The 22919-nt window shown below is 37.2% G+C and overlaps 2 protein-coding genes across 2 annotated transcripts; both read left to right on the top strand.

Annotated features, from left to right (window-relative positions):
• The first annotated feature begins 1157 nt into the window (after positions 1-1157).
• Positions 1158-8286, top strand: isca1 (iron-sulfur cluster assembly 1). The gene is made up of 4 exons (XM_038277334.1): positions 1158-1279; positions 6206-6259; positions 6680-6785; positions 7318-8286. Exons 1-4 carry the CDS (start codon positions 1178-1180, stop codon positions 7464-7466), a joined length of 411 nt encoding a protein of 136 aa, XP_038133262.1. The 5' UTR covers positions 1158-1177; the 3' UTR covers positions 7467-8286.
• A 4256-nt stretch (positions 8287-12542) lies between these two features.
• Positions 12543-21678, top strand: psat1 (phosphoserine aminotransferase 1). The gene is made up of 9 exons (XM_038277335.1): positions 12543-12699; positions 13976-14036; positions 14352-14421; positions 16011-16216; positions 18499-18671; positions 18799-18968; positions 19282-19410; positions 20695-20832; positions 20907-21678. Exons 1-9 carry the CDS (start codon positions 12643-12645, stop codon positions 21022-21024), a joined length of 1122 nt encoding a protein of 373 aa, XP_038133263.1. The 5' UTR covers positions 12543-12642; the 3' UTR covers positions 21025-21678.
• Positions 21679-22919: the final 1241 nt, after the last annotated feature.

The following is a 22919-nucleotide window of genomic DNA, read 5'->3' on the forward strand; positions in this document are numbered from 1 at the left end:
TAAAATAATACATCAACTACATACAGGTCAAACCAACAAATATAGCTCTAAAAGCAATTCCAAAAAGACTTGAAGCTTGCCTAAAAAAATATGCAACATTCAGTTCGTAAAAAATGTAAGAAAATGCTTAACACATATGTGGCAGTTCTATTTTCTTTTCTGTTCACTATCAATGCTGGGATAAGTCTTAATATTGCTGTATCCATATATTTATGACCTGCCACCGAGCCCTATTTGAACCTTCATTAAATTCAAGACAAAAGTAAAAACTTTTTGGTTTTTGAAGCATGGTTGAAAGGTTATATAGTGGTATGCATAGGATAGCTTAACATTATAATGTTTAATTGGTGTACAACATATGTTAATAAATGATTATATAGAGTGATGTTTAAACGAAAATTTGCAGGATCAATAAAAATGGTCTGCTTTGTTCAAATTTGGTAAATGTGACGTCAGTTGCAGTATAGTTTTAATTGAGGTTTATTATTAGGTATTTTTCCAAAGGTAAGTAGACCAATAATACCAGCTACTTTACTATGGAGCTGTGGTACAGTTTGGTGAAACAGTGAACGTCTTATATTCGTGGCATTTCCAGTTTATGTTTACTTCCAGTCTGTAGTTTGTGCAGTTAGTCAGGATAAGTAATGTTACTTGATATTTAGAGTATATTTGATTGTACGTATGGTTAAAAGTATTATTAATTTGTGTCCATTTTTTTCAAGCTGACAAAAAAACAATCGGTCTTTAAATTCCCTTTGTTGTGTGTACGGTGGCACGCCTTGGACACAATTAGACGGTGACGGGAACACAGAGTTCGGAACTTTTTGTTTTCGGCACGAAATACAAAAACAGGCAGGAAAAAAATGACGTTGGCCAGGGTGTGCTTTTCTGTTGACAACTTCAACTATTCATTATGAGCCCCTACGTTTGCATAAAAATACGAAGCGACACAATATTGCAGCATAGCATATGTCAGAATAAAAATAAATTACAGCTAAAGTACATAAGGAATGTATAAAAGAGGTTACATAACTGAAAATGACGCCCGTCTTTCTAGATCTATCCCCCTACGATCATTGGTTAATTTGCCTGCCTGTCAAATGTTTAGCCAATCATGTATCGCGGATTTTTGGAGGGCGTTCCTCTACGTGTTTACACGCTTGCGCAAATCATTGTTATGATTTTTAGTAGTATCAACATGTCTGCCTCCTTGATGCGAGCGACCGTCCGAGCGGTTAATAAAAGAAAGATTTTAGCCACTAGAGCGGCTTTAACACTGGTGAGTTAAACGCACGGGCTTTGAAACTCAACGTAGAACACATTTTGTAACTAGTGTGTGATTCTGGAAAGGTGTGGTGCTCGGCGCGGGCGTCTGTCAGTGTGGTGTCAGTTGTGTAAGTTAGCTAAGTAAGCTAACCATCGCTGACTCGTTATATCTGCTGATGTTTTTCTCTTTCTTTACTGAACTGTCATTGTTTCTTTATTAGTCAGTAGCTTATCAAGCAGACACATGTGTAGAACATTGTTACTTTGGTCTTATAGCTACTTTTAACTCTAAAAAGGACTCGATCAGCATAAATAGTTGCTGTATGGATAGCTGTTTGTAACATGCGTCTTATAGAAAGCATTATGTTTGATTAAACCAAATGTCTTCAAACTGAATTAATCTTTCAATAACTGCGAAATACAAAGTGGCGATATGCATTTAAGCTGTTATATTTTGCATTAAAAAATGTCCAAGACATTTAGCCCCCAGTTGAATAATTTTAAAGAAAACAGCAGCTATTTATATGGGGATGTTTTGCTTTTACTTTGAGAAGCTACATAAATGTTTGCTCATTTTTTTTTCCTTACTCGAGCACAGACGTAATATCTAGTAAATTAGAAAAAAATACACACACACACACAAATAGCTTTGTTTTCATGACATATTGGGACATTTCATTGACTTGCATTAATTCTATATGGCCTAACCCTAACTATTACCAAGATGTACCTAATCCTTAGCTAAACTGAATTCACACCTTAGTCATAAACCTAACAACAACTCAAAGAACAGAAATTTACCATATAGGGACCAGTTGAATGTCCCCATATGTATCTGTAAGTCCTCGCATGTAGGACATTTTTCTAAATACTTCCCTCACATTGTAGGTAAAACAAGACCATATATACACACACACACACATATTTATAAACTGAAATGCATGCATATACAACTGTTGCCAAAACCTCTGAATGGAAGGTCCTAAACGATTTCCAGTGACAAGAAATCATAACCCCACATTTCAAAGGATCTGCAAAACAACTTGGTCGGCAAGTAGGAACAAAACGGCAAATATCCATATTTTACAGCCTGTCTCAGACCAGGTCAAACAAAGACCCCAGACTTCCCGCTTCCCAGCAACACCCTCCAGCTCACCAGGGGACAGACTGAGGCATTTCCCAGCCTTTTGTGGTAAAACCTGTCTCTACCTCTAAAGCATTTTCCATTGGAGCACATTGTAAACAGCTTTCATGGAAAGCATCCTGTTCATTAGATTCATTAAAAATCTCAACATAGCTCAAAAAGTCAAGTGAAATAAAAAGATGTCTTAAAAGGCATAAATGATTATTTTAACTTTGCGTTAAAAGTTTAACTGAAATTTCAACATAAGGGGTAACCTTTCAGCAACTGTTCTTTTAAGAGTCTTCTGCTCTAAAGAACTTTCAGGTCAAATTTGTTAAGATCAAAGATAGCTCATATTTTAGACATATGTGTTTTTTTTCCCATGCTATGTGAGTTTATTTCATGTTTTTTTCTTTTCCTTATATTTGTTTCCCCCCCTTTTGGTTATTGATATGGTCTATATTGACTTGGACAGTAGAAGCTCTATGTGAAGGTGCATTTCCTGCAAGCATTTTATGCTTAACAAAAGCAGCTAAGGAGGACACGAATCAAAGATGCTTCCTAACTCAATTCCTTTTCTAATAAAAGGAATTTCAGTAAAAAAAAAATGTATTTCAATTGATACTAAAGTTGGCTTTAAAAGTTGTTTAATGTGGAATAACTAACTGCATGATAACAAACCCAGCAATTTGAGCTGAAGCATTACCAATGGAATTACCCATGGTAACATATACTGAATCAACAAACCACTGCTACAGATTCTTTTTGATATGGACAAGCTGCCCTTTTTCCTGTGAGCATCTCATCCCCCTCCTCCCCGAAGGCATATCCGTCCTCCACCCTGTGGAGGCAGCTCATTTCAGTTGCTTAAACTCATTCTTTTGGTCATTACCCACTCCACATGACCAAGGGTCATGAATGCAGATGGTAACTTGAAAGCCTCACCTCTTTGGCTTGGCTTTCTTCAGCATATCTGACAGTAATGGTGGACTGTCCACACTGCTGCAAATACTGCACTGTATTCAGCTGCCGATTAGATGGTTATTTTTATCATTTCTGTAGCCTTACTGTGTTGTCTGACAAATTTAGTCTATTAAAGTAGGTGAACTTATTCTAAGTCCAATCTATGTATTGGAATATTTTAACCCATTATAATTATCAGTATAAATCTTTGGAGATACATTTTTACCAAGAGGATATAAGCTGAGAGTATCTTGTTTGTCTTGGTGTACATTCTGTTGTAATTATCATTTAATATATGCCTATAAATTAATTTCTTCACTCACTGTTCATGTTTGTCGGCAGCTCTGTGTTTGAAATTTTTTTAGATGTTTCTTTTTATAGTTACTTTAATTAAAAAAAATGAATAGAGATAAATATCCTTTGTTGCAATTCAGCTTGAAGATGTAGAGATATTTTTTGGTCTGTCATTCAGCCCTAATCAGTGCCATTTTTCAAGTTTTACTTGTATAGGAACTACAGACCAAAGAAAGCAAGAGTTTTATATATATAGAGCCAGATGTTCACATCTGGTTAAATAGTATTTTATATTCCTACTGGTTTGTTGCTATATTTTAATTTGGTTTAGCATAAAGGGTTCATTTTAGGGGTTTCCTTCCTCTAGAAAACGTTTTCAATTAAGAGGTTCACTTTTTCAATTTTTCTAAATCTATGTTCATATTATTCGTTAACAAAAAATATCCAAACACCAAATGTTTTAAAGTTGTTCATTGTTTATAACGTCAGTGTTTGAAGCATTTGTATTAAACTTAATACAATACAGTGATTTATAGCATTGCCTTAATTTGTCTAACTACGACCCCAATGTGGCATTATTAGTGAAATGGGACGAAAAGTAAACAGTCAGTGCTGTCATGGTTGGATTGAAATGGGTGGGTTTGAAAAGACGCTGATGGAGAAGATCAGCTGAGGCGCTCTGCCAACAGCGAGATAATGTGTTTCTCCAACGGCCTCAGAAGATAAAGAGTCCTTAAGTAAATGCTGCATCATGAGAGGTGACACAGTCAGATCCAGAATGGGGGAGGGGGGATCTTTGAGGAAGCTTCTGTGGATCAGCAAGAGCGTTTGTTACAGAAGTTCTTCAAATGGCTCTTAAATTGTGATGTTATGAAAAGACTTGAGGCTGTCACACTTTTTTGTCTGTCTATTAGGCCTGCAAGATATTAGAAGGGGGGAAAAAAACAGCAGGTCATGATATTTTTGTTTAACTTGGCTATGAAAGTATAAATTGGGGATAAAATCCCATTTTATTTCCATTTGTTTCCCCCTTTATCTTGTTGCTACACAGAGAAAGGTGGATTCTTACTCATTGTGTTGATTAATGCCCATTAATCGCTGTCGGCTCCAATTCCCTGCAGAGAAACTGGGGAAGGAAAAGGGGCTGCTGTTTACTTGGCTCCTTCTTCATGGAGTGTGTTACAAAAATCCTGGGAATTTAACTGAACTTATTTCCAGAGTCAGTGAACTGGTGAACACTTGAAATGATTCGTTTTCTTTATTTGTTTGACATTTTCATCTCAATTGGACTTTCCTGGTTAAAGGAATAGTACACCCAAAACATGATTAGCCTTCATTTTCTACTCACCCCCATGCTGAACAACACTCTGGAGTACTTTTTTGATACCTCAAATGCATCTGGAGATCTGGGAGGCTTCTTGCTGTCTGCTGACATTCAAATAATGGAGGTGCCCAGCGCCCGAGGCAGAAAGGTCCATAAAAGTCCACAAAAAACGTGTCAATATTCCTCCATACTGCTCGTCCAATGTATTCCAAGTGTCCTGAGTGGGTAGCATCCAGAATTTACTCGAAACGAAGTCATTTAGAATGTTTTTAGAGCATAAACAGTAGTGTATAGGATTTCCTGAAAGCGCGCACATGCGCGTTCACGACGCTACGGAAGCTGGCAGACCAAACCAGCGCATTCAGCTCGGCAAAGAACTCATGCTCTTCCTCAACACTGAAGTCCTCAGACATTTTTCTTTTGTTGTTTCTTTCTTTGCACAGGTAAACAGCACATTTCTTCTTCTACGCTTGCATTATTGGCAGAGCAGACGCTGAATGCGCACTTTCATCTGGTTTGGTCTGCCGGCTTCCGTAGCTAATCATGTTTTGGGTGTACTATTCCTTTAAATAATAATAATGATAATAATTGAACTTTATTGATCTCTCACTGGAGAACTGGGTAGCAGTGGGCTGCCATCTTGCGGTGCCTGGAGAGCAGTGCGGGGTTAAGGGTCTTACTGAGGGACGGAGTGCAGGCTGTGGGAATCAAACCGGGTACTTGCAACCTTCTCAGAGCACAAAAACTGCTCTAAATCACTAGGCCAACAGCTCCCCCCAAATAAGGTTTAAATAAAATTTTACGTTTAAATACAAATAAGTGCACCATACTGCTTTGTAGAGCATGAAAACATGAATCATTTGCAGTGATGACTGCAGTAGAGTGCTTTTTGCAGCTCTGGTCTGCATGCTTAAAAGCAGCAGCACAGACCTGAGAGGTTTAAAGGGATCAGCACCTAGTGGCCCATGTGTGTCCACATTGAGCCCCAAATCCCTTCCACGTGTGATAACACAGGTGGTTTTGTTCCTCTGCAGCTGATGCTTAAAAATTCAGACAAGTTTTAGGTCGTGTGTGTTATGTCAGTCAATTGAAAGGTATCAAATGGAGTAAAAACTGATGTTATAACCTAGATATGTGTCAGTATGTCTCTGTAGAGTTCCAGATGCTTCATTCTGAACCCAACATGTACACTAGCTCTGGCTCACCCCTTATTTTGATTGTTTTCTTTTTTGTAGACTCCTGCTGCTGTGAGCAAAATCCGATTGTTGCTGCAGGACAAACCAGAATATGTGAGTAAACAAACTGATTGACTGCAACTTTTGTTTGGTTTTGCTTTTATCAGAGAGACAGTTTATCTTTCCTCTGCTCTGTCAGGTTGGCTTTGATAAACTGGTTTTAGCTTTATGCAGTTAAAAGGAAGCAACAAGTTTCACAGATTGACTGAAGATCGCCTCAATTAAATCTATTCCTGGTTAGGAAATACAGTTGTTTAAGATATGATTTACTTAAAGCAAAACTATCAGTTTGTGTCCTGTGGAAGGAGACAACACTCACTTGATAAATGGATTTTAGCTCAAAATGTCGTGTTTATAGAAACACTGAGACAGGATCATCAATGATCCTTAGTGGATGGAAAAGTTGTTCTTTTCTTAAATGTTAGCATTTTAACAACAGAGTGTGTCGATATGCTTGTGTTGCCTCATCAACAGATTGGTTTGAAGGTGGGAGTGAGAACACGCGGCTGTAATGGGCTGACTTACACTCTGGAATACACAACAGAGAGAGAGAAATCAGATGAGGAAGTGCTACAGGATGGTAAGTGTCTCGCCTGCAAAACTGTTGCTTTAAAAACAGCCTGGAAGCAGTGACGTCACCTACATGGTTAGCAGATTTTGTCCTGCAGCATCAGCAACTCCAGAATGTTTTATTTTTTAAATCTATTCAGTATGTATACAAAAATATTTATATATAATGAATCAAGTGGGTTGTAGCCACATGCTAACGGTTGCATAATTATCACAGTATCATTAGTTATCATCTGTGAGAACTTTATTTTTCCTCCCTTTTGGTTCTGATCTGTCATCAGCTTTAAGAAGATACCTCTATGGTGCATTTGTAGGAGAAATTGAGTTGGCTTGAATAAACTTTTTTTTTTGCCGCTTGAGTCGATCTTCTCTCTAAAAGATGCAATGGTCTTTTTGTATAACACAAATAGAAATTTCATGTTAAACTACTATAACGAAACAACAGCTTGGGTTTTGTAGGATTTCAAAGTAATTTAGCTTTGTAATAAAACCATTAATTGCAGTACTACATGCTCTGAGTGTTTCATTGGGCTTTCTTTCAGGTGTGAGAGTGTTTATTGAGAAGAAGGCTCAGCTCACCCTTCTGGGAACTGAGATGGACTTTGTGGAGTCAAAGCTGTCCAGTGAGTTTATCTTCAACAACCCTAACATCAAAGGCACGTGTGGCTGTGGGGAAAGCTTCAACATCTGAGCGTCGCTGTTTCACCGTCCCTCCCCTGCTCCTTCCCTGGCCTCCAACCCAGACTTGAAGACAGAGAGAATGCCAACGAGGAAGTTGGGTGTGAGGAAATCTTCGAGATGAGGACACCCCACCGGTTCCGGCCTCATCTTTCTGCAGACCACTCACGCATGCGTACCAGATCAGTCCAGCTCTGAATTTCTGTTTGCCCTCAAAGATTTCCAAACGATGTGTAGCCAAAGCCAGAAGTTATTTTAGGTTGAAGTTTCTCTTCTGTTTAAAAGCTCTTCTCTGCTCTCAGTTCTGTTTGAGAAAACATTCGGTTCTAAGAAACAAACTGGTTTTAGTCCACAGAATTTTTTTTTTTTTTTTTGTCAAATCTAACAACTAATGCAGATGAAAATGGTGCAAGAATGTGCTTATTAACTCGGAGTTGTAGACGGTTTACTCCTTGAAACTATTAGGATGTATGATGGTGGTAAACCAACATCAGCTGCCTGATAAAAGCACTGTACCAGAGTCCTGATCTCCAGGCTAGTCTACAGAATTGCCAGAGGGGTTTGAGTGTCTTGAAGCTGTTTTATCAGTTTATAACATTGCTAGGTTTGTATTTATGTGTGTAAATAGAAAAAAAACATGTAAATTCCTTGAACAACAAATACGCACAAAACCACCAAACGCACAAAACATGTATCCCTCATGTAAGAGTACAGAAGGTTTCTGGTAGTATCTTAGCCTCATCAGAGACTAGATTGTTTGTGTTGACTGTGTGCTCTTCAAATCATTTACCTGTGCAATATGTTTATGTAAATAAAAATGCTAAAAAGAAAAATTCAGCCCTTCATTTCTTCTGTTTGCATGACTGTGATGTTCAATTTATATCATCGACTGTTATTAAAGGTAAAGTGGAGGATGTTCTTTTTCCAGGTGGATCATCAAAATAAATGGTCCTCCTAATTGTCAATCATTCTGGTGATATGTTTATGTAAGGTCGTCCTACATGCTCATCCCCATTTTCATTTACCGGTGGTGAGTCTGACATAGTGGAAAAATTGCAAATCTTTTGGAAAGTAAGCGTTTAATGAGTGATGCAAACAGCAACTTCTAAACAGCATGCTCGAGGAGAAATGGGATCTTGCATGTTGTCTTGTTAAAAAAGTTCATGTGTAATGATGGCAAATGGTGACTCTACAAAGAATTGACTTATATAAACTATATCAAACAGTTTAAGCTTCTCTTGAGACTATGAAAAAAGTCATACAGCATTTTCTTTTCTTCTGCTCAATCATGTCTAACTTTATTGACCTTACTGAATTATGTGTGTTAGAGAAGCTTAGGAAATACGGTTCTTTTTTGGAGTTGCTGCTTCACACGTCAAAGGAAAGCTTGATCTTTGGCTTTCGTTTAATATTCTATATCTGGAGGCTAAAGATTCTGGGTCATTTCACTGTGATTCCTCCACCGGTTTATGTTTCTAGTACCATAACTTCAGAAAAGCTCTTAAACATGCCTTTCCTGCCATTGTTTTGCTCTACATGAAAAGCAAAGTCACAGTGGGGAATGTAGACACTAACAAAGAGGGAGACCCAAACCCAAATGAGTCCTTGCAGAGCTTTATTAAACATGCCGTGAAAGAAAAATTACATTACACTTAATTGTTATATTTCTATTGTGACAACAAGCATGGGTAAATATGAAATGGTCCTTTGAACTATTAAAGCAAAAAAGAAATCAGAACCAACCAATTGAGGAAAAAAGTAATTTCCTATTCAAATAATCAGCCTGTCCTCATGAATTTGGCTAGAAGTTATCAAAAAGCACATCATGTTCCTGTTAAAAAGAAATTACAGAACAGATAAAAATAAATGAATTTACATCTATCAGTCTGTAGAGGGCGACAGAGTAAATCTTTAGGACTCAGAGGGCTTTTCTCCAAAAACTGAGAAAACATGGAATAAAGATGAGCCTTCACAGTAACCAGGTTTATTAACGCCTCATCCAGGAGGTCACCAAAAAACCCAGAAGAACCCTTCTTATTAAAATTAACAAAGATATCTAATATTTAACAGAAACAAACAAAAAACATCCTGATGCTCCCTTGACTTTTTGTAAAACATATTGTGGAATAATGTGACAAAGAGAAGGGCTTTTCAACAGCCTCTTTGGACGCTATCACACTATTAAATGGCGGTTGTTAGCGGTTATTAGTCACACGGAATGGCTTCAGATTGTCGCTCCTACCTACCAGTAGGCTCAGTAGGTTATCACTGAATGAATCCTAACCTTAGAGTAATTCCTTTTTTGCCAGAAGAAATAATTACTCTCCCCAAAAAATCTCATATCCTGTCAACTGAGTTGCTTTTAAACATCACATGAAATCCGTGTGACTGAATTTGTGTGATTTGTAATGATTCCTTTTATCAAAAGACCTGATATGTTAGATGACATGAATATTGTAATAGGGGGTCTTGAACTTCTACCTACTCCTTTTGAGCGCTGCTAAAACGTCTTAATATGTCAATGTAAATCTTGCTTGTTTTGTTGAGATTGTAAATAATAAAAAATAAAAGTAAAGCTTTAAAATGCATTAGTTTCAGAGAGAGTGGGTCCTGTTATACACAGTATATCTACCATAAACTATCCTTCTAAATGGAAAGGCACACTCACCAGATTTAACATCACTAGTCTAGAACCATGCAGCTTCTTAGAGGTGCTGTTTCTCGTCCATGTTTGGTTTGTTTTTCTTCACTGTTTCATGATCAGAGATGGACTGAGTTAGAGCAGTATCACGTTAAAATAATTTGACTTAAGAAAATTAAAACAGGGTGCTTTAAATCAACTCTTAAATTAACATTTAAGTTGATTAATTCAAGTAGTTTTATATTTACTTTGTTTTTGATTGCTCAGGTTATATTTGCCTGGTACTACATTTTTTCCCCCCCAAACAAATAAAATTGACAAATATGATAACAGAAGCAATCTTAAGGCAGACAAACTTTTTTTTTATAGTAAGATGATTTTAGAGATGAGATCTATCTACTCTCGGTTATAAGTTTCTGCCTGCAGCATCTTTATCATGTGAGCATTTTGGAAGAGATAATCCTGTTGCAGCCTATAATGAGATTCACGAGCTGAACGAGTCTTTAATTCTTGTCATGTTTTTCCTGACTGGCACAAACTGATGCAGTGAGTTTGAAAGCTCGAAGAGTTTAGTGTTCTAATGTGGGGGATTTTATTTTAAGTGAATGACCTGTTACCTGTATCAAGGTATGCTGAGCAAGATAGAGTTTAAGTTTTCTAACATTTCTTGCCTTATTATTACTAGTTTTATTCTTTAATTAGGCTTTAGCTAATGTATCAGAACCAAAAGGTTTGTCCTTTACACTAATAATTCAACTGCATTCTTTAAATTCCACATTAAAAATGTGGGTCTGACTTATCTTGTTTACTGTTTAAAAGTCCTCTCCATTGACAAGCTATTGTTTATCAATACATGATGGAAATTTTCTATGTTTCTCCTTCATCTTCCAGCTGTATGTAGAGGACCGTTTCACATCTTTAATTATGATTAGAGCCCATCTAAGCAAAAAGAATGCTAAGCAAATCGAGAAAGTTGGTTTTAATACTGAAACATGACCTAGACAACATGACTTTGTATTTCTCCTAAAGCTTATTTCAACCACCTATGATAAAATCTTGGAGATCATTCATATTGTTGTTTGGCTTTATCTAATCTGCATGGTAACAAAATAACCATGAACTGATTAACCAACAATTTTGATTTATTATAACAGTTATTTCATTTGTGTGTGAGGTAGTGATTGGCGTTTCGCTGAAACCAAATCAGCAAAACTCAAATAATTCTTCTCTTTCCCAGAAATTCATTAAACAGAAAATGAATCATTCATCACCTTTAGCTTAAGTGCAATAAAGTTATGCCGCACACATAGAAGTTTGCATGTAAAATGGATCAGAGAAACCATAACAAAATGAAGGAGTGGCCTAGTCAAAGTCTGGACCTAAATCCCACTGAGATGCCTTGCAATGCTTCTTGATGGAAGTTGTTGCTGTGAACTGTGGAACAGCCAGTTTAGAGGTTTAAAGGCCAATTACTTTTTCACAAGGAATCAGGTTGCTTTGGATAGAACTTTCCCCTAATAAAAAAAAAAAATAGTTTTTAAAACTTCACAGTGTATTTTACTACTTGATCTTTTTAAAATAATTTTGTGGATCTGAAACACTAAGTCAAAGCAAAGCATTTTACATAACACTATACATTAAACAGGATTCCATGTCAGTAACACCAACCAATCAGAAAGGGTTTGGCACCAAGAAGAGATAAACTTCACTGAGGTGGTTTCAAAAGATCAAAGTAAACCTGGTTTGTTGCCTCACGTAGCAAAGAACTTTTCCAGACATCAATAGATAAAAAAGAGCATCCTTACATAACCTTTTGAATAAGAGAGTTGCACACATCTGATTTTTAACATTGGAACTTCTTAATTTCATTTCTTTCTGGTTGGTATTTGCATTTCTATCCCCAAAAAGACTTCTAAGATCCATCATATATATATATATATATATATATATATATATATATATATATATATATATATATATATATATATATATATATATATATATATATATATATATATATATATATATATATATATATATATATATATATATATATATATATATATATATATATATATATATATATATATATATATATATATATATATATATATATATATATATATATATATATATATATATATATATATATATATATTATATATATAAATATAAAAGACAAGAGAAACCTGTTTTTCAAGGCACAGCAGAGGCCTGCAACCTCTACTAATAAAATGTGCCATCTGATCTTTATGTAATTCACAGTCACTCAAAAAGATTAGACATAAATAACTCTGGAGGGGAACTTGTACTTTATTTGACTGAATCTGCACTATATATTACACATCACATGAGAATTATTGTGTGAACCTAACTTTGTATCTTATCTTCTTGGTTAAGCTTTTTTCATAAAAACCGGATCTAGTTGTTGAAGTTACGAGAGTCCCCTGAACGCCTCATTTTACACAAGCATCAAGCAGTGTGGGAGACAGAGGCGCAGCTTATAAAATCTCAGCATTGTGAAGCCTACAGTAAGCTTGCTTGCACCATGGAGCAAACCCAAACCATAAACTTTGGAGCTGGACCGGCAAAACTACCGCAGTCTGTAAGTTTGAAGCTCTTTATTTTCTTTGCGCTTGTCCCGTAAATCTGTGAAAAAAAGATGTAAAACACATAAGCTAGCGTACGGTGACATGTGTGGGGTTTATACGTATCTATTAGGTATTTAAAAAAAATATATTTTTACATATTTATATTCTGATCTGCTCATCTAAATGTTATCGATATTGAAGCTTTTTTTTATATTTTTTTCTCCTTGTCTCCAATCTGGATGGCTGACATTCCTCAGGAAAATCTGTAGGTTTTCTCTTGTGATTAAGCATAAAAAAAAATAATAATAAAAAAAGGTTGTTAGGTTTAGTGTCTGGCAGCTGCTGGCAGCTCATCAGCCTGAAAACTGCTTGCTGAGTTGCATCAGCCTCCATTCATCCATGTGGAAACCTGCCTCTTCTATTGTGCTTCACTGGCTTGCAGTTTTAACATCCAACCGCTAGATGGCAGAGAAACCACCAGCGCAGAAGAAGAAACCACAGATTTTTTTGTTTTGTTTGTTTTTTGGAAAGCTTATGAAATGTGTATCACTACTCTTATGATGGGTTGCTACTCTATTCATCATAAGTAACTTAACCGAGTAACGAACAAGCCTGTTTGTTTTGTAAGTGCTTCAGCCTTAAGACGACAGTTAAAGTTCGTGTCAAAATCATTATTATTATTTTTTTATAGGCTTACCTGAACCTACCATGAAATTTGAAGCCAAGCTAATATACGTTAAATAGTAAATATGATCACTGGAGGTAATTGTTTCATAAGTTTCAATTCAATCACCTTTTTATTTCTAAAAGTAAATTAAATGAATCAGTAATAAAATTATTTTCTTTACGTTAGAAATAATGTAATATGTTTTTTTTTAAATACCAGCATTTGCAAATAACTACATTTTGATCTGACTTTATTACATTTTTTAATGCCAGATGTTATGATGAGCTACTTGAGTCCTCTCTTTTATCTTTTTTACTCTTGCCCAAGTTGCACTTGCTTTGCCTTACACTACAAAATAAGTATTTAAAGTAATTCTGCTATTGATCTATACCTATAGCTGGAATATTGATATCATTTCGGAGCTGAAAAGTTGAATGGGGACACCCCTGTTAATTTTAGCCACATGCTAAACTTCCTTTCTAGTAATCAACATTAGCTTCTAAGTGCACATTTTAATCAACCTTTTTTTAGCTGCTAGAAATGTTTTACTGTAAATCTGTATACCGATAACATAGATCAAAATTTGCTGTGAAGAGGGATAATTTATGTTTGATGTGTTGCAGGTGCTGCTTCAAGCTCAGAAGGAGCTTCTCAGCTTCAACGGCCTTGGGATCAGCGTTCTTGGTGGGTCTAAATGTTCTACTTCTTTGGAGCATTAAATCCTAATCTGGAGTGGAAAAAAGGGCAGGATGATATGCCTTTAAAGAAAAAAATATTTTTTATACCTAATCAGATGAATACATGTTTTCTCTCCCTTGAGTTTGATGAGAAGAAGATACTAGTGACCCAAGTTACTTGTAAACACTTATTTTCATCATGTTGTCTTGTGAATTGACCTGAAGTACAACTAAATACATGCTTTATTAAACAGTTTAGTGGGCTCTGCTACTGCGAACAACAGACTTTAATTTTGCTGCGTTTTATTCTCTCCTAAACCAGAGATGAGCCATCGATCAGCAGACTTCAACAAAATCATCAACAAGTCAGAAAGCCTGCTGAGAGAGCTGCTGTAAGAGCATCCATCCATCCATCCATCCATCCATCCATCCATCCATCCATCCATCCATCCATCCATCCATCCATCCATCCATCCATCCATCCATTAATCCATCAACTCATCCATCCAATAGTCCATCCATCCATCCACTCATCCATCCATTAATCCATCCACTCATCCATCCATCCACTCATCCATCCATCCACTCATCCATCCATCCATCCACTCATCCATCCATCCACTCATCCATCCATCCACTCAGCCATCAACTCATCCATCCAATAGTCCATCCATCCATCATCCATCCATCATCCATCCATCCATCCATCCATCCAATAGTCCATCCATCCATCCATCCATCCATCCATCCATCCATCCATCCATCCATTAATCCATCAACTCATCCATCCATCCATCCACTCATCCATCCATCCACTCATCCATCAACTCATCCATCCAATAGTCCATCCATCCATCCATCCATCCATCCATCCATCCATCCACTCATCCATCAACTCATCCATCCATCCACTCATCCATCCATTAATCCATCCACTCATCCATCCATCCATCCATCCATCCATCCACTCATCCATCCATTAATCCATCCACTCATCCATCCATTAATCCATCAACTCATCCATCCATCCACTCATCCATCCATTAATCCATCAACTCATCCATCCATCCACTCATCCATCCATTAATCCATCAACTCATCCATCCATCCATCCACTCATCCATCCATTAATCCATCAACTCATCCATCCATCCACTCATCCATCCATTAATCCATCAACTCATCCATCCATCCATCCACTCATCCATCCATTAATCCATCAACTCATCCATCCATCCACTCATCCATCCATTAATCCATCCACTCATCCATCCATTAATCCATCCACTCATCCATCCATCCACTCATCCATCCATTAATCCATCCACTCATCCATCCATTAATCCATCAACTCATCCATCCATCCACTCATCCATCCATTAATCCATCAACTCATCCATCCATCCACTCATCCATCCATTAATCCATCAACTCATCCATCCATCCACTCATCCATCCATTAATCCATCAACTCATCCATCCATCCATCCATCCATCCATCCATCCATCCATCCATCCATCCATCCATCCATCCATCCATCCATCCATCCATCCATCCATCCATCCATCCATCCATCCATCCGTCCATCCTCTCATCCATCCAATAGTCCATCCATCCATCCTCTCATCCATCCAATAGTCCATCCATCCATCCATCCAATAGTCCGTCCATCCATCCATCCATCCATCCATCCATCCATCCATCCATCCATCCATCCATCCATCCATCCATCCATCCATCCATCCATCCATCCATCCATCCATCCATCCATCCATCCATCCATCCAAAATAGCAGTAATCTGTATGTAAACTATATTGAGAATCAGTGCGAGGTGTGACTTCTTATCTGATTTCCAGAGACCACTGAAAAACTGATTGTAGAATAATCGTAAATAAAGTAAAATAAAAATAACAGCTGTTTTAGTCTGTAAATGTAATCTTGGCCACAGTGTTGTGACTCGATAACCTCTGTCTTCACAGAGATATCCCAAACAACTACAAGGTGTTGTTTCTGCAGGGTGGCGGCTCCGGACAGTTCAGCGCCGTCCCCCTCAACCTGATCGGCCTCAAAGAGGATAGGTGCGCCGACTACCTGGTTACTGGCACGTGGTCGGCTAAAGCCGCTAAAGAAGCAGAGAAATATGGAAAAGTCAACGTTGTTCACCCAAAGCTGGACAGCTTTACAAGTACGTACACCCTGCAAAGCCTCATGGTTTCTTTGTCTGAGCTTAGAAGCAAGATGATAGAATCTCCTGAAACCTCAGTTGAAAAGAAGGGCTCCAGCTTTGGCAAGTTGGTTTTTGTCATGCAGGCTGCATCCAGAAAGAGCCTCAGCAGAATCTGGGAGCGTTTCCAAATGTTATGTAATCAACAATAGAACCAACCACCAGTAAAAGACTGGAATCAGGCTGGTTATTCCACATGGCTGTGTCTTTTTAAGTTCTCAGAGATGCTTTTCTTTTACAATACTTGTGAAATTGGAAATCCTTGTGAATTATCTTAATTTTCTAATTTGATATTACTTACAATTGAAAGTATAGAGCCATTTCACAGCAAATATTGACGTCTTTACAATAAAAAGGTCAGTTCTATAGAATCCACTTCAGTCTAAGTCTAATTCAGTTACCATAATTTTCGGACTATAAGCCGCGATTTTCCCCCCATTTTTCGACCTCGCGGCTTATAAAACAATGCGGCTTATCTATGGACTTTTACAACTAACGGCCACTATCGTAATACCTAAATCTATGGATTTTACCATCCACCATGTTGACGTCACATTTGCTTCAACACACAAGTACGGTAGCCGCGCGCTAGGGAATGCGGAGGTCCTCCGGAAGCAGACTTCTACCGCAAGTGGTACGAGATAGAAAGACGGACATTAAACATAAAAAACCTGCGGCTTATAGTCCGGTGCGGCTTGTATATGTACAAATCAAGCAATTTAATTTCTTCAGTACATCGTAAGCCTTTCAGCTATGTTCAGAACTAGAGACGCCTTCTGGATTAGAGGTCAGACATCTTCAATTCAAAAGAAAAGTCAAACTAAAGCTAAACTTCAACTTTAGGATTTAGAATTCTCAATCAGCCTTTCTCATAATATAGGAGATGGTAGCCATAGTTCTCAAAATAAAACCTTTTTGCCATCAGAATCGGTTGGAAATTAGCTGGAATTGCAGATGTGTGATGCAGATTATGTATAAAATTTACATTTTAACCAGGTGATGGAAAAACAAAACTGAAAACAAAACTCTCAGTCTCTGGAATAAAAATGACCCATTTGTGAGAAACAGAGGTAGGAGTTTGATTAAGATTAATAAAACCTGTATCTCAGCTAAACTGGTATTTTTAATTAAATTGAGTTTAAATAAATCACATATGGAGCTTGAGACGTGTTTAGATTTCTTTTAGTATTTTCTTTAGTATTCTTATTTTTTTTTAAATTGTTTTCACATTCTAGATAATTATATTTTTACTTGAAACCTCTTCAAATGACTTTTTTTTTAAATAATTAGATACTATAGTCTCAATTCAGTTTATTTATATAGTGCCAATTCAAAACACATGTCATCTCAAGGCACTTTATAGTTCAACCAGATCATACAGTCAAATTGATTCAAAGTTTTCTATCTAAGGAAAACCAGTTGATTGAATTAAGCGTGCTTGTAGCGACAGTGGAGAGGAAAAACTCCCTTTTAACAGGAAGAAACCTCCAGCAGAACCAGGCTCAGTGTGAGCGGCCATCTACCGAGGCCGACTGGGGTTCAAGGAGACAGAAGCAGAGATACAAAAAGCATCTTCCTTGTATGGGATGGTGGTGGTTCGGGAGGTTTATCCTGTAACCGATGGGTTGCTGGTTTGAGCCCCTTGGTCCTTCTGTCTCTGTCATTGTGTCCCCTGGCAAAACATGTCTCCCTCCTTACCTGCCGTTGGAGGTCAGAGGCCTCAGGGACACATTCTAATGGAGGCCTTTCTTCTGTCTATCAGGACATCTGTGGCTACAATACTGTGAAAGATTTTTCCATAGCAATTTTATAATCGGTAAGCAGTTACACGGCAAACTCTGTTGAAGAAAACAAGCGCACCCTTTCTGAGGCTGTCGTCCTATTGGCTGCATAGGTTACTAGGCGACCATCTGACTCCAGTCTGAGACACTTACTCAAGTCGAGACTGGTTTGCGCACGAGGAGAAGGAAGTTAAGGAGAGGATAAAATATCTGTCCAGGAAGCATTAGATCTGAGAACAGAAACAAAGGTTTGACGGAGAAGAGAATATATTTGAGAGAAAGCAAGAAGTCTTGAATGTGAGCATTACAAGCGCTGAGTGCATGTAGAGGAAATCCTGCTCTCAAATGGAAAATATATGCTCTTGGTCTTTGGCAGGAAAAATCCTCCATTCAATGCATCTTGTCACCATCAGTGTGTGTGAATGATTTTAGATCGACTAATCTTTTTGTTTAACTTTACAGAAATTCCTGACCCCAGCAGTTGGACCCTGAACCCCTCAGCCTCCTATGTGTACTACTGCTGCAACGAGACGGTCCACGGGGTGGAGTTCAACTTCACACCTGAAACCAAAGATGTGGTCCTCGTCAGCGACATGTCCTCCAACTTCCTGTCACGGCCAGTAGATGTATCAAAGGTGACAGCAAAGCAGACTTCACTCATTTCCCCCTTCCTCTGCTGACCTTTTTAACCGTGCCGACAATATTTCTTATGTTTCAAGTGACTGTTGTCTAATAGGTTCTTCTCGTATTGCCTTTCTGTAGTTTGGGCTCATTTACGCCGGGGCTCAGAAGAATGTTGGTTGCGCTGGGGTTACAGTAGTCATCGTACGAGATGATCTGTTGGGCCACGCTCTGAAGGAGTGTCCCATTGTGTTGGACTACAAGGTGCAAGCTGAAATGAAGTCCCTCTACAACACTCCTCCATGTTTTAGGTACATAGTTTTCTATAATATAGGGCGAGAGTGTATCATTGAATACTTGTACTACAAACAGATTTTCAAACAAGCCTAGTTGAAGCCTGTTTTATTAACACATTTCTTTATATTTATGTACAACAACCTTTTCAAAGTGAATAAGAACGAGAATAAGAGCAAGAGGCACATTTTCATTTAAGATGAGATGTAAACTATTTCTTTTTTGGCATTTTGCTCCCAGTCATTAAAAAAAATAGAGCTACAAATGGTTGATTTTTTTTTTTTTATTGTTTATTTAACTTTAAAAAAAAACCCTTTTTATTGACCTTAGCATCTACATCATGGGTCTGGTTCTGGAGTGGATCAAGAACAATGGCGGCAGTGCTGCCATGGAGAAGCTCAACAAGCAGAAATCCTCCATGATTTATGACATCATCAACTCTTCGAATGGTTTTTATGTGTAAGTTTCAAAGCTTTTTTTTATCAAAATATCCTAAAATACTGAATCTGTTGCAAATAAATAAAATGGAGCTGGATGTTAAGCCATTATCAAATTTCGCTAGAAGGCTAATTTCACCGCTCCAAGACATCATGTCACTCTGCAACGTCTCCTGGGACGTGAAAGGTTTCTAAATGACACTAAGTACACTCTTATTGCTTCCATTGGATTTAATTGGAACTGACGCAGCTACATGATCCCAGGTGTTTGCACAGTTTTATCTGAATGAACCATTGGACTCCTGGAATAAGGTCCTTAAATCTCAAGACTTCTGTCGCAAGCAATTCCCTGTGACAGAAGTCAAACAAGGAAAAATAACAATACGTAGCGTATCAGCACAACAGCTTCAACCAACTGTAAACACAGGGGGGTAGGGGTGATGATGTGAGCTTATATTGCAGACATAAGATTGGACTGCCCTATACTCATTGAGTCGACTATGAATGACTTTGTATAAGAAAATATCTCAAATTAAAACAAAAACAGTTATTCCATCCGCCAGCCTAAGTTTTGCCAAAACCTGGAAAAGACTGGATGAGTTTACTGTAGGTCCTTATAAGACAAACTCTGGGTTTAAAAGAGGTTGAAAGTTCTTTTTACAATTTTTGAAAATATTATATTTTAAATAAAGGATTATATTATATATTCTTTTGACCTATTTAACCGGGACCCTAGGTGTAAGAGCCAATTGGAGGCAAATTAATTATTATTTGTAAAAAGGTTAAAATTCAAAATTTATACATTTTTGTTTAGATTATAATGTAAGTTTACAAACAATAACTTCAAAAGCTTAGAATATAGAAATGCAATTTGTAACTCATATTTTTGGGCTTCCTGCATACTGTAATTCCATATGTGATTTTTTTTATTTGGTTGTACGTAAGAACAGAGGGGAAAACAGATATGCTTAAAGCAACACAGCTTTTGACTGAGTTTACAATGTTGATGTTCTTTCATTTTTTTTTTTCCCTTTATTGACCATCACAAGTTGAAGAATATTATCTAGTCCTGCTCTCATTTTAATACTTGTTGCTAGACTGATTTCCCAGGTGGTATGGAAGAAACTAAAGAAGTTGGAGTACTGCTACACCAGGCTAATGACAAGTTTAGTTTGCCCTCAGACTAAATCTCACTTTCATGAAATTGGTTCCAAATAAAAGAAAAAAGATAATGAAGTGGGAATAAATGGAAGAATAAAGTAAATGTATTTCATCATCATTCATGTGTTTGTTTTTAACTGGTCAGGTGCCCTGTGGATGCTGCTTGTCGAAGCCGCATGAACGTGCCTTTTCGTGTGGGGAAGAAAGAAGGAGACGATGCCTTGGAAAAGAAATTTCTGGAGGGTGCATCAAAGCGGGGAATGATTTCACTGAAAGGACACAGGTTTGTCATGCAGGCCTGAAACTCGTGCACCTTTTACTGAAGAGAAAATCATTAACTTCTGTCTCCCCCTGCAGATCGGTGGGAGGGATGCGTGCTTCCTTGTACAACGCTGTAACTCTGGAGGACACTGCAGCCCTTGCAGACTATATGAGAGGTTTCCTCAAGGAGCACCAGTTAAACAACTGCACCTAAAAACAGTAGATATCACTCTGTAGCTGGAAAAAAAATTAACAAATATTCAAATTGAATGTGACTGAAACGGTCAATAAATCTTTTACTAATAGACTAAACCCACTAATGCCAAACAAGTCTTATTTACATCTATATTTTATGTTGAAGTAAAGTATTCTCTATTTTTTTTGTTTTATGTACCATCTTGAGTAATTCCCTGTATCCTGTATCAAATTCCCTTTTATTTTATACATTTAAGACTAATGTATAATTCATTTGCTTAGTGTTTGTTAATAATTGATGCAGAATATTTCCTTTTTTGACATCTGCTGAGAAGTTGGGAGTTCAATCTGTTTTCTATTGTTTGAGTATATAAGTCACTTAAAGTAATGGTGGCTTCTGTTTTGAATGACATAACAGTGAGTTATGCTGTATGATTGGAAGAAATTGTATTTTCTCACTATGATTAGGAAACAAATGTGCTCTGATTGTGAAGACTTAAAGTTTAACACACTGTCATCTTATGTTGATATTGTGGAGAAGTATTCAGTTATATTAAAGCATACTAATTAAGCTCAGCAGATGTAGAGGATCTTATAGTAAACTCATACTGGATCACTGTTGCAATCGATCAACTATATAAATTTATCTCTGAAATAAAATGTTACCACCTAATAGGGAAAATTTGCATTTTATCAGTCTCAACTTTATCTAAGAATTCTGTCAGAAAAATTATTCTTTTACTCAGTTAACTAGTAAATATATATATTGAAATGCATAACTAGGGCATTACCAGCCAATGTGCTTTTAAACTGTCCAATAAATGATTGGTTCCACCAAATGTCTGTGTCACATGAATTCCACCCAGGCTGATGTTAGTGAGAATAATGTTAAGCGCTGCTTTGTTCCTGTTTCTCTTTATTCTTAATGATCAGTTTTATTTGCCTTTGAAAGCACTGAAATCTCCTGATATGTGTATGATTATGAAGATATGCTGCAGTGATCTTTACTTTGTAAACTACATATTTATACAGCAAGTTTGGGACAATAGCTATAATCGACACACTAAACAGTGAGGCAAGGCAAGGTTACTTATGAAGCCCATTTCATTGGCGAGACAATTCAAAGTACTACACATTAAAAAACCGTGCATTGCAATGGGATCGAGGCAACACAAGTAGTCAAAGAGAATTGGAGTGGCACATTATAATATGAGAGTTTTATAATAAAAAAAAGATGGAATGAAAGTAGGACTTGAAAACTAACTTATAATGTTTAGATTGCACAGTTGAAGGCCACTAAGCTAATATATTTTTTAGTCTTGATTTAAAGCAACTTCATCGCTTCTCCCCTTTTAGGAGTTATTTTAAACATGCAAAACATAAAACCTAAATGCTTCTTCTCCATCTTTGTTTCTGATTGTGAGTATGCAAAGTAGATTAGAGCAGTTTGCTAGCTTCCATGCATCAATTAATTGTATGCATTTAGGCAGTGCTTGAATGGGTTCCTAGTCACCTGGTGACATCATAGAGCTGTGTCATCTGCATACTTATGGTAACTTGATCTTAGGTCTTAGTTAGGGCAAGCATGCAGCTGTTGAATAGAAGGGGACCTAAGATTTGATTTAGTGTTCTCTATTGTAAAGCTACCTACTGATATAAGAAAAGTTCCTGTCCTTCAAGTAGGATTTAAACTAGTTTGGTACTGGACCAGAAAGGAAGCCCCAGTTTTCTTAGCGCTCTTATAAAATGGAGTGATCAACAGTGTCAAATGTTGCTCTGAGGTCCAATAATATCAGTCTGTGTTTATATAGAAGTCATTGAACAGCTAGAAATGGGCAGTTTCTGTACTGCGGTGAGCATAGAAGCCTGACTGGAAGATGTCAAGCGGCTGGTCATTGTTAGAAAGGTGTTAAG

Source organism: Cyprinodon tularosa, unplaced genomic scaffold (assembly GCF_016077235.1).
Source record: "Cyprinodon tularosa strain WSP-4 unplaced genomic scaffold, ASM1607723v1 ctg130, whole genome shotgun sequence".
In the NCBI taxonomy this organism is placed as follows: domain Eukaryota; kingdom Metazoa; phylum Chordata; class Actinopteri; order Cyprinodontiformes; family Cyprinodontidae; genus Cyprinodon; species Cyprinodon tularosa.

What these genes read in the sequence shown, in the direction of transcription:
- psat1 (XM_038277335.1), top strand. Translation starts at nt 12,643, where the DNA reads ATGGAGCAAACCCAAACCATAAACTTTGGAGCTGGACCGGCAAAACTA. An exon ending in AAAGCTGGACAGCTTTACAA is followed by an intron (nt 16,217 to 18,498) that starts GTACGTACACCC and finishes TTAACTTTACAG; the next exon opens with AAATTCCTGACCCCAGCAGT. An exon ending in AACACTCCTCCATGTTTTAG is followed by an intron (nt 18,969 to 19,281) that starts GTACATAGTTTT and finishes TATTGACCTTAG; the next exon opens with CATCTACATCATGGGTCTGG.
- isca1 (XM_038277334.1), top strand. Translation starts at nt 1,178, where the DNA reads ATGATTTTTAGTAGTATCAACATGTCTGCCTCCTTGATGCGAGCGACC. An exon ending in CTAGAGCGGCTTTAACACTG is followed by an intron (nt 1,280 to 6,205) that starts GTGAGTTAAACG and finishes TCTTTTTTGTAG; the next exon opens with ACTCCTGCTGCTGTGAGCAA. An exon ending in TGCAGGACAAACCAGAATAT is followed by an intron (nt 6,260 to 6,679) that starts GTGAGTAAACAA and finishes CCTCATCAACAG; the next exon opens with ATTGGTTTGAAGGTGGGAGT.